Raw genomic sequence first — 12,804 nt, 5'->3', positions numbered from 1 at the left:
GTCACTGGCATCACACATCAACTCAAAAGGCTCTCTCCAGTCTTGGGCGGTGATAATTGATGTAGTTAACAATCTCTTTTCAGCTCCTCATATGCCTTCAAGCAAAGCTCATCAAACTTGAAAGGCGTATTCTTCTCAAGCAACCTAAGCAGGGAGTAGAAATCTTAGAGAAATCTTTAATAAATTTGTAATAGAAACCTCCATGTCCCAAAAATCTTCTGACTCCATTGACAGAGATTGGAAGTGTCATTTTGTCAATTGCTTCCAATTTTGCCTTGCCCACCTCTAACCCATCTTTGGAGACTTTGTGACCAAGTACAATCCCTTCTCTTACCATAAAATGGCAATTCTCACAATTCAACACTAAGTTTCACACCTGGCAGGCACTTTACTCAAATTTGTTAAGAGTTCATCAACAGATGGTCCGAAGACCAAAAAATCATCCATAAGTACTTCAAAAAAAATTCTACCATATGAGTAAAGATTTCCATCATGCACCTTTGAAAAGTCGCACGTGTATTGCACAACCCAAATGGCATTCTCTTGAAAGCGTAAGTGCCATAAGAACAAGTGAAGGGGTCTTCTCTTGGTCCTTTGGTACAATCAATATTTGGTTATAGCCAGAATATCCATCAAGAAAACAGTAGTAGTCTTGTACAGCTAAACTATCTAACATTTGATCAACGAATGGATGGAGGAAGTGATCCTTTCTAGTAGCATTATTCAATTTCTAGTAGTCTATGCAAATTCTCCAAGCTGTGACAAATCTAGTTGGAATTAATTCATTGTTCTCATTTATGACTACCGTCATTCCACCTTTTTTAGGTACACATTGTACTGGACTTACCTACTTGCTATCAGAGATGGAAAAAATAATTCCTGCATCTAGCCACTTGATGACTTCCTTTCTTACCACTTCCTTCATGACTGGATTCAAGCGGCATTGGTGTTCCACACTTGGTTTTTGCCCATCCTCCATGAGAATTTATGCATACAAAATGAAGGGCTAATACCATGAATGTCAGCCATGGTCCATACAATCGCCCCCTTGTGCTCTCTAAGCACGCGAAGCAGTTTTTCCTCTTGCAAAACAGACAACCCAGAAGATACACAACGGGTAAAATTTCATTAGAACCCAAATAAGCATAATGAAGGTGAAAGGGTAAAGGCTTGAGCTCCAATTTGGGATCTTCTTCGATGGACGGCTTAGGTGGTGGCTCAGTCGGTCTATCTAGAGGCTCGAAATTGATCATTTCCTTGATGTAGGCACATGCATCCATATGATCCACCATCTTTTTCACCTCATCATCCAAGTCAATGTTGCCGAACAACATAAGTGCTTTCTCTAGAGAGTCATCCAGATATGCACCCATATCGTGTTTTCCTTCTTCTTTTTTCCACAATCATAGCTAGATCCTCATAGTGACTTGGGAGCTGGATTGCCTTATACACATTAAAGACCGCTTCCATATTATCAACTCGTAGAATTATTTTTCCATCACGAACTTTTTAGCATAGCATCGGCAATGGCTAAGAGAGTTCGTCGCAAAATAATAGGGACGTGTTCATCATCTTCATAGTCCAATATAATAAAATCCGCCGAAAGAATAAATTGCTCAATCTGTAGCAGCACATCTTCTATCACCACCTCGTGATGGTTAATAGATCTATTTAGCAAGATGCAACATGACAGTGGTTGGACTTGGGGCCCCCAAACCCAATTGACTGAAAACCGAGAGGGGTATCAAATTTATGCTAGCCCCCAAATCACAAAGAGTCTGTCTCACATTACCTCACCAATTAGCATAGGGATGGTGAAACTCCCAGGATCCTTCAACTTATGGGGCAAGTTCCTTTGATTTTGTGATGTGCACTCTTCAGTAAGTGCTACTATTTCAAACTCTGTCAATCTTCTTTTATTATCCACAATATCCTCGATGTACTTAGTATATTTTGGAATTTCACGTAACACATTAACTAACGGGAGATTCAGTTGAATTTGGCTCAGCATATCAAGAAATTTATTGAACATTCTATCATCACTTTTCTTCTTCAATCTTTATGGGAAGGGAGGTGGTGGCCTTGCAACTGGAGTCTTTTCACTTTTCTCAGTTTTGTTCTCAGTTTCCCCCCACCGTTTTAGGAACCAGTTCACCTTCAATAGTGACTTTTTTTCTTTCTTTTAGGTACCTCTTCCAATTCTTTGTCATTCCTCAAAGTTACAGCATTTACTTGATGATTCTTCTCTGTATCAATTGGAAGGGCCCGTGCATGGCGGGTATTTTGATGTCCAGATAACTGCCCAACCTGTCTCTCTATATTTCGAAATTCAATCCTCAATTGCTAGCTGTTTGAAGTTGCTGATTGTCAATTAATAGCTTTTTCAACATATCATTGGTGCTTTCTTCTACCTGTTGGGGTGGCTTTGGAGCTGATTATAGTTTCCTTGGGGTCTGTATTTATTTTGACTAGCCTGATTTCCACCCCAAGAGTAGTTCGAGTTGTTCCGCCAGTTGGAATTATATGTTTTTCCCATATTGTGTATTCTGGTTCATTGGACCTCTACCCTGCTTTCCCACAAAATAAATAGATTCAGGATTCACCGGACATTGGTCACTCGTATGACCATCTCTACAAATTTCACAATATATAGCCATCCCTTGCACATGCTGCATCTGATGCCCTTGACCCATTGCCATCTTAGCCACTTGGTTGGTCAGTTTAGCAATCTCTGCTCGCATGGCTGACATCTCATCCAGCTCGAGTGTACCTGCTTCTTTCTATCTTATCATCCTTCTTGGTTCACCCTCAACTTGCCAATTATGATCGTTTGCAATGAAATTATTTAGTAGAGTTTGAATCTCACTGTATGGTTTTTGCATGCAACTTCCTCCACAAGCTGAGTCTAGGCTCAATTTGAAGGTCTCGTCCAACCCATCCACAAAAGTATAACCTAACACTTTATCAATTTGACAGTGATGCGGGAAATCTCTGAGTAGCTTTTTATATCTCTCCCAGGCTTGACGAAGAGTCACCATCTTTATGTTGAAACCCAGAATTTGACTTCTTAATGACTTTGTTTTCTTTGTGGGAAAAAATTTAATGAGGAATTTCTGTGCTAGGTCGTCCCGTGTGCGGATTGAGTTTGTTGGCTCTTTGTTCAACCATTCCTTTGCTTCCCCCAACAGAGAAAAAGGAAACAAGGTTAGTCTGACATAATCCTTGGAGACGTTCGGATAGTTGTATGTATTAGTAATCTCCAAAAAATTCTGTATGTGCCTTTGAGGATCTTCAGTCGACAAACCCACAAATTTCCCTGTGGATTGAATCAGTTGTACCATGTACTACTTCAGCTCGAAGTGCCTAGCTACATCAGGATTCACTATAGCCTGAGTCATGTTTGCAAGACTAGACCTTGCAGACTCAATCATCGGTCTCTCATCATTCTCTGCCATATCGAATGGCTATGGTTGGATTATGATTTCCTACTCTGCAGTTCTTTCTCTCACTTCTGCCTCCCTTCTTAACTTGTGAAAAAGTCTTTCGGGCTCAGGATCAAGCGGAGGAAGATTGTTCAAACTATTACTTCTTCTTAGCATTCAATGCAAACACCTGTAGAGTCAGAAACAGAAAAACAAATTAAATCTTGAACAAAAATAAATAAAAGCTTATTTCAGACAAGCAGCTAATTTCTAAATCCCTGACAACGGTGCCAAAAACTTGTTGGGTCCAAACGCATACGCAAGTATACACGGTCGACAAATAATAAAGTGATGAGAAAGTATCGTTCTCATGAGGATTTATGATCAACTATTGTCCAATCTAAATTATTTATAAATTTATTGCTCAAGTGAGTGTGAAGAAAATGATTGTGATTTTTAATTAACTAAATTACTACGAAACTAATAAGCAAACAAGAAAATAAGATCGCAAGTAGAGCAAACAAACGCTTAGGAAGAATTCAATGAGATGAGGATATTCCAGAGTTATGGGATTAACACTCTCCTATTGCATTTTTCCGGTTAAGGTAATTACTTGACTTATCTAATCTATTGATTAGCAGGGTTTATTATGCTTGCGAAGTTCTTTCGACGCTTCACTCACCTATTCAAGCCAACCAAAGACTATATGTCTATAGAATCAAAATTGACAAGAATGCATGTATATTTCCTGCAAAAATAACCAGGTAAGACAAGTAGAATATGTCTATCATAATCGCGAAACTATTCTCCGATGTCCTGATTCAAAAACTTACTCTACTCAATCTTATATGCAATCGATAGTTCTCGCTTTCGAGTTCAACTATAAATTCATAGATAGTATTCTATTGTTAGCTACGCAATAGAATAATTAAGTGCAAGATTGAATAAAACAAACTAATATGTTAATTCAAGCAAAACAATCAAATGTCAAACTACAATAGTCAATTATGACCCATAACCCCGGAATGATGAGGTTCTTAGCCACTCATGGTCATAAAAATAATAAAAATAATATTTTTAAACATAGAAGCTAGAAATACTAGATGAAATATGGAAGAATCGATGAATCATGTGCTCAGTTAGTGTTTCTATGCCTTTGCCGCCTTCAAAATTGACCAACTTCTCAAAAAATAGGTTTAGAGCCCATTTTATACCCGTTGGAGGCGTGTAGGGTTTAAAACACCAAGTCCTAACCGAATTAGAATGAATTCTGGCCTTGGGCACCACGCTTTGCGCCTGGCACGAATCTGGACAGTAAACTTTTTGGCTTGTTGTAAATGGTGTTTTGGTTGGCACCTGGCGCAAACTTGGGCACCAAACTTTTGCCAATTTTGTGCTCTGCTTTCCTTGGCGCGAGCCTGGGCACTAAAGTCATGCTTCCTCCAAAGTTATTCCGCTTTTACTTCAATTTACATGCAAACTTTTCAAATCACTTCCAATTGACTGCTACACATATAAATATCATCATTAAGCTCGAGTCACAAATATTCACACTAAAGATAACAAGATCGAGGCATAATATAAGGTAAATTACATGCAAAAACATGAATTTTTAGCCAAAACATCAATTGTATAAATGTTATATATCAGCCCGTTTTTTTTATTTTTGCTATTGAATGACGGGCTTTTTAGGTTAATTCTTCTTTTCTTTTGTAAAGGTCCCCGAAAGAATGCAGTCTGTTTTAAAACAAGTCTTTTAGTTTGAAAAGGCTACTTTTACAAGGAAAAATGTATGTAATTCCATTTGAAGAACTATCGACAAGCTTTGTTTTTCCTGCACGAGTAAAAGAATAAAATAAATACTCTGTATACAGCTAAAATCGGGAAGACCAATTTTACGGTCGACAAGTCATTGCGCAATCTCATCTCGAAGGGCCCAGAGAATAGCCTGGGGTTCGATGTCTTTAGGGGTTCTTCGTGCCCAGTGTCGAGGTAAAACGAACCGGTCCGGTGCTTAGCGCAAGTAAGCGGGAAGTTCCCTAGGAGCAGTATTTTCTGACAACGCCTGCGCAAATAGTGACAGCCTGCACCAGGCTGATTGAGTGGTTGTATCAGCTACTTTATGTAATAATTACACATGTGTCATATTGGGTTTTTTCCCTTATATATAAAGGGGACCTTTGTCATTTTTGTGTGTGGGGGGGGGGGGTCGAATATACAATATTGAATACACAAGAACATTCTCTCTGCTCTCTAACTTAACATATTCTCTTGATCTCACTACTTACACTTATTGCTTATACTTATTGTGTTCTATTTATTGTTCTTCATTTATTGCTCATTATTGGTCATAAATATCTGCCATCGAATGTATAATAACGGTTAATCCTCCATTGATTGCCCTTAGCCAGGCACCCGACTCGACCTCGAGGCCCCGTACACACAAGCTCGAGGCTCCGATTTTCAGCCATTCGGTTTGATTATTATACTATCTACAAGTTATTGCCTTATTCTTTCTAATCTTTCACTTAGCATATACTACCTAACAACTAGCATAAAAATAGATCACATATTTTTAGAACTATAAAATCAAATCTAATTATTATTACCATTTTCAAGGTAAACAATTTGGCGCCCACCGTGGGGCTAAAAAAAATGTCTAACTCGGTAAATGCACACGACAACAACGGTCTTGAAGACTATAAAGAGTATGGTGCAACTGTTCCAGGTAATGGTGTACCACCACAAAACCCTGAGGTCGCACCAGAACCGATTCTCGTCGATATGGTCTCATGTAAAACTCAATGCATTGGAGTAAGTTTCCACACGAATAGGAGTATACGCTGAGAAAATCAACTGGACACTCGAAAAAACCTCACCTGGGAAGAAAGAGAAGCAAACAGGGGAAGCGAAGTGGGAAAACCTCAGCACATCATTCATATGATTATCTGGGGGGACCGACATTCCCTAGGGGCCCGGGATCAAGCAGATAAAGGTTTTTGCGGCAACACAAGGGCAAACCCGGGGCCAGGCATATGAGGACATCCTTGCGTTTAGCAAAGAAGACTTCGAGACTCTGTCTCATCCACACAATGATGCGTTGGTAATCTCGTTTCTCTTAAATAATATCCAAATTAAACGTGCACTCATGGATCCAGGTAGCTCAGCCAACGTAATTAGGTCGACGGTGGTAGAACAACTCGGATTACTCGATCAGGTCATACCTACCTCCCGAATCCTCAATGGCTTCAATATGGCCGGCAAAGCAACATAGGGAGAGATCACCCTCCCAATTAACATATCCGATACAGTTCAAGATACCAGGTTCCACGTCATTAAAGGTGACACAAGGTATAATGCCTTGCTCGGTATGACATGGATACAAAATATGAAGGCGGTTCCATCGACCCTGCATCAAATGATGAAGTTTCCAACAAAGGACAGAATAAAGACGGTGTATGGGGAGCAACATGCGGCGAAGGAAATGTTCGCGGTCCATGAAGAGGTACCGAATTCTGCACACTCCACCTCGAAAGAGTTGGAAAACCAACAAACCCCCGAGGATGATGAAGAGGATTTCCTCACTCCCAGAACCTTCATTTCCTCTGAATCGGATGCAACAAAGTCGACCATTGAAGAACTGGAGAAAGTCGTACTGATCGAGCATCTCCCATATCATAAGGTATATCTGGGGACGGGATTAACCCCCGAACTCAGAAAAAAACTCATTCAATTCCTTATTAACAACATCGATTGCTTTGCTTGGTCCCATTTAGACATGACAGGGATCCCACCGGAGATAACTACCCATAGACTAAGTGTCGACCCCAGGTACAAATCGGTAAAGCAAAAAAGGAGACCCCAGTACGAGATAAAGAATGCATTCATCAAGGACGAGGTAACGAACTCCTCGAAATAGGGTCTATTAGGGAAGTAAAATATCCCGAATGGCTGGACAATGTGGTGGTAGTTTCCAAAAAGGGGAATAAACTAAGAATGTGCATAGATTATAAAGATCTAAACAGGGCATGTCCAAAGGACTCGTTCCCACTGCCCAACATCGACTGCTTGATCGACGCCATGGCCGGCCATGAAACCCTCACTTTTCTTGATGCCTATTCGGGGTATAATCAAATTTATATGAACCCCGAGGATAGAGAAAAGACTTCGTTCATCACAAAGTACGGTACGTACTATTACAATATAATGCCCTTCGGGCTAAAACATGCAGGGGCCATATATCAATGCCTAGTTAATAAGATGTTTGAACATCAAATAAGAAAGTCCATGGAAGTTTATATTTACGATATGCTAGTTAAGTCCCTGTGCGCAGAGGACCATTTGACTCATTTGCAGGAAACATTCGACATCCTCAGAAGTTACAACATGAAAATCAATCCCGAAAAGTGCACCTTCGGGGTAGCATCTGGTAAATTCTTAGGTTTCATGGTATCTAACAGAGGAATCGATATCAACCCCGATAAAATCAAAGCCATCAAAGAAATTACTATGGTAAATAACGTAAAGGTCGTACAGCGGCGGACCGGGCGGATAGCAGCCTTGGGCCGGTTTATATCAAGGTCATCGGACAGAAGTCACCATTTTTTCTCCTTTCTCAAAAAGAAAAACAACTTCAAACGGACTCCCGAATGCCAACGCACCTTGGAGGAGTTAAAGCGATACCTGACAAGCCCGCATTTGCTCCACACCCCAAAAGAGGATGAGACATTGTATTTATACCTTGTCGTATTCGAGATAGCGGTAAGTGGTTTGCTGGTTAGAGAAGAACAAGGTATGCAATTCCCTATTTATTATGTAAGTCGGACTCTAGGTGATGCCGAAACCAGGTATCCGCACCTGGAAAAACTAGCTCTAGCATTAATAAGTGCGTCTCGGAAATTGAAACCTTACTTCCAATGCCATCATATTTGTGTTTTAACAACGTATCCCCTTCGAAGTATATTCCATAAACCCGAATTATCGGGTCGACTGGTCAAATGGGCCATCAAACTCGGGGGATATGATATCAAGTATCAGCCTCGGACGGATATAAAGTCTCAAATTTTGGCAGATTTCATAGCCGACTTCACTCCCTCTCTTGTACCCGAGGTCGAGAAAGAACTTTTTCTAAAAATAGGCACATCCTCCGGGATATGGACCTTGTTCACCGACGGTGCCTCGAACGTAAGAGGGTCCGGGATCGGCATAGTCCTAAAGCCACCTACGGGTGGCGTGATTAGACAATCTATAAAAACCATAAGGTTAACTAATAATGAAGCCGAGTATGAGCCTATGATTGCAGGTATGGAATTGGCCAAAGTCCTAGGAGCTGAGGTCATTGAAGCAAAATGTGATTCCCTCTTGGTGGTAAATCAGGTAAATGGGAGCTTCGAGGTTCGGGAAGACAGGATGCAAAGATACTTAGAAAAAATTCAAATCACATTGCACCGCTTCAAAGAATGGACCCTGGTCCACATACCCAAAGAGGAGAATAGCGAAGCCGTTGCACTCCAAACCTGGGATCATCTGTCAAGGAAGATGACATACTCCCCGAATCTGTTGTTCAACTGTACAAGTCAGTGATCGAGGAAGGCCACGCCGAGATCAACTCCACTAGCCTAACATGGAATTGGAGAAATAAATATATCGATTATTTGGAGAGCGGGAAGCTACCCGCAGACCGAAAAGAGTCGAGGGCCCTGCGAACCAAAGCAGCCCGATTCTCGCTCGATGAAAGCAGAACTCTTTATAGAAGAACTTTTGATGGCCCTCTAGCAGTATGTCTGGGGTCGGGAGATACAGACTATGTGCTCCGAGAGATCCACGAGGGCACTTGCGGAAATCATTCCGGTGTTGATTCCTTAATTCGAAAAATAATCAGGGTAGGCTACTATTGGGATAGCATGGAGAAGGACACCAAAGAGTTCGTCCGCAAATGCGACAAATGCCAAAGATTCGCCCCAATGATTCACCAACCTGGTGAACAACTACATTCAATTTTGTCACCATGGACGTTCATGAAATGGGGAATGGATATCGTCGGACCTCGACCAACGGTGACAGGTAAAGCTAGATTTATTTTATTTATGACTGACTACTTCTCAAAATGGTTTGAAGCACAGGCCTTTGAAAAAATAAGGGAAAAAGAAGTCATTAATTTCATCTGGGACCATATCATATGCCGATTCGAAATTCCTTCCGAGATAACGTGTGATAACGGAAAGTAATTCATCGGAAGCAAAGTGACTCAGTTCCTCGAGGATCACAAGATCAAAAGGATCCTGTCAATGCCCTACCACCCGTGTGCAAACGGCCAAGCCGAGTCCACAAACAAAACCATCATTCAAAACTTAAAGAAGAAACTAGAAAGCGCAAAGGGAAGATGGAAAGAAATATTACCCGAAGTACTCTGGCATATCGAACAACTCCAAAATCAAGCGCGGGGGAAACGCCTTTCTCCCTGGTGTATGGCGTCGAGGCTTTAATATCGGTCGAGGTCGGAGAACCCACCGCTAGATTCCGACACACCACCGAGAGCTCGAACAATGAGGCCATGACTATTGCTCTCGAACTATTAGATGAAAAGCGAGAAGCCTCGTTGGTCTGAGTAGCCGCACAAAAACAGAGGATTGAAAGATACTACAATAGGAGAACAAATATCTGACATTTTGGAATCGGGGACTTAGTCCTAAGGAAAGTCACCTTGAATACTCGAAATCCTAATGAAGGAAAGCTAGGTCAGAACTGGGAAGGACCGTACTGCATCCTCGGGGTAGTTGGAAAAAGGTCCTACAAACTTAGCACCATGGAAGGCGAACAGCTTCCAAGCAATTGGAATGTATCCATGCTCAAACGATATTACTGCTAGAAGCTTGAAGTCCCTAGGTTTCGAAAGCATACGCAACACTCTTTTCCTTCGACCGGGTTTTTATCCTAAGAAGGGTTTTACCTGCAAGGTTTTTAACGAGGCAACATCCATATGCTACCTAAGGAAGACTCAACAAGTATTCAAGGCTTCTCTTCAATCAACCTTGATCCCCCCGTAAGGTCCCCTCCTCGGAGAAGCCAAGACGTGCTAAATGGGGTCTCGATAGGAAAATGATGTACCGGGTCAAACGGTCGAACAAACCGTGTCCGTATAGAATAACCGACTCCTTGACATCAAAACGTGTATACTTGTACCAAGTAATCAAAGAATACTTTCCCCTCCATCAAAGCATTTCGCATTACAAAGGAATTCGGTATCTTTTTACAAAAATGGCTCCAGAAGCCAAGAACGCCCCGAACACCGGGGACTGGCATCAAACACTCGAAGTTGTATGACCTCCGGGTCGAAAGCTTAGAATTTGTAAGCCCTCAATGAGACAATATCAAGTTTACAAAAACGGCTCCGGAGCTAAAAATGTCCCGAACGCTCGAGGACTGGCGTTAAAAATTCAAAGCCATATGACCTCCGGGTCGGAAGCTCGAACTCATAAGACCTCAACGAGGCTATATCAAGTTTACAAAAACGGCTTCCAAGCTAGAAATGTCCTGAACACTCGGGGACTGGCACCCCGAACACTCGGGGACTGGCATCAAGAAACCTTCAATGTCTCGGGGATAATTGCCAATCGCCACCTCATCGACTTATCAAAAAACCCAAGGCCATAAGACCCCATGTGGGCAACCTCGGTCTCGTAAGACCTATATAAAGCAGTAACAATATCTGTAAGACCTCAAGCAAGGTATGACCTATGCTTGTACCAAGTAACAATATCTGTAAGACCTCAAGCAAGGCATGAACTATTCTTGTACCAAGTAACGATATCTGTAAGACCTCAAGCAAGGCATGAACTATACTTGTACCAAGTAACAATATCTATAAGACCTCAAGCAAGGCATGAACTATACTTGTACCAAGTAACAATATCTGTAAGACCTCAAACAAGGCATGATATATACTTTTACCAAGTTACCAAAACGTAAGACCTTACAAAATGTAGTAACCTGACCTTAAAGTTAAGGCTATATACTCGAACTTGTAAGACCCCTAAAAAGGCATACCCTCGGTATAGATGCTAAAACTACTCCATTCGGGAATTAAAAATGACCATGGTCATAAGGCTCCGGCCGATCTAACGCGACTTGGGACACCCGACCAATGCTACAAAATCATAGGCCTTCAATTGCTTCGAAAATACTTCAAAAAGAACCGGTTAAACAGGCTACCCTCGACATAGGAAAAAGAGCTTCGACCGTGTCAGCTCCAAACTGTAGGCTTCAAAACACTCAGCCACCGAGCAAAACCTCTCGAGGTGCTCGTTCACAATCGAGGTTTTTATCGAACCGTCAAAGATTCAGGCAAACACAATTTCAAAAAAGTCCTTAACGAGGGAAAAATAAAGCTTATATTAGAGGTCGTACCGACCCAATGCGTAAGAGCTACTGTCGCCAGCCCATATAAGAGGTCATACCGACCCAATGCATAAGAACCACTGTCGCCAGCCCATATAAGAGGTCGTACCGACCCAATGCGTAAAAGCCATTGTTGCCAGCCCATATAAGAGGTCGTACTGACCCAATGCGTAAGAGCCACTATCACAGCCCATATAAGAGGTCGTACCGACCCAATGTGTAAGAGCCACTATCGCCATCCCATATAAGAGGTCATACCGACCCAAAGCATAAGAGCCCAAGAAGCCAGCTTACATTAAAAGGTCACACCGACCCAACGCGCCAGCTCATATGAGAGGTCGTACCGACCTAACGCGTAAGAGCCTAAGGGCCAGCTTTAAATTCAAAACTTAAGGGTCAATGTGTTCGAGTCGAAACCCTATTTGGAGACTGAACTCGAAGCAGTTAACCGAATATGCCTAAGAGCAAAAGCATAAGATCCTAAGACGCCAGCTTACATTAAAAGGTCGTACCGACCCGACACGTGAGAATCTAAAAAAGTCGCACAAATGGCCTCAAAGCCAACACGACAGACTTACAGATCTACTCTCGACCATTGATAAACGCTCAAAGGTAGCAGGAACCCAAGGGTCTAAAATTGAGACTGACAAATTCGGATCAATTGCCAAACGAATGCCATAAGTCGTTCAAAGAGAAAATAGAAAAAGGTAAAAAATTGAAACACATATAAAAGGATTCATAAAAGTACAATTACAAAGCCTACCTCTAGAAGCCCTTGCGAAGGCAGAAATCAAATGAAAACCTTAATTTATCGCTGGAGCTATGCCTTCGACGGCCTCCCCAGAAAATACGTTTTTAGCAGCTTCGGTCATAACCTCCGGGTTTCCAACGGCCTCCTCCCCTTCATGGACCTTGCCTTCATCTTCATCACCTCTCGAGTCGTTGTTCGAATCACTTTCGGAAGGAAGCAGGGCCGCAACTTCCT

General features: G+C 41.8%; 1 protein-coding gene across 1 annotated transcript; it reads right to left on the bottom strand.

Moving 5' to 3' along the window:
* Window positions 1-65: 65 nt before the first annotated feature.
* LOC138883432 (uncharacterized) lies at window positions 66-1,373 on the bottom strand. Its single transcript, XM_070164119.1, has 4 exons — window positions 914-1,373; window positions 499-669; window positions 377-452; window positions 66-144 (listed from the first exon to the last, which is right to left on the bottom strand). Exons 1-4 carry the CDS (start codon window positions 1,371-1,373, stop codon window positions 66-68), a joined length of 786 nt encoding a protein of 261 aa, XP_070020220.1.
* Between the last annotated feature and the right edge of the window lie 11,431 nt (window positions 1,374-12,804).

Source organism: Nicotiana sylvestris, chromosome 12 (genome assembly GCF_000393655.2).
Source record: "Nicotiana sylvestris chromosome 12, ASM39365v2, whole genome shotgun sequence".
Taxonomy (NCBI): domain Eukaryota; kingdom Viridiplantae; phylum Streptophyta; class Magnoliopsida; order Solanales; family Solanaceae; genus Nicotiana; species Nicotiana sylvestris.
Note: the sequence above shows the minus strand (reverse complement) of the source record. Positions and strands in the feature narration are given on the sequence as shown.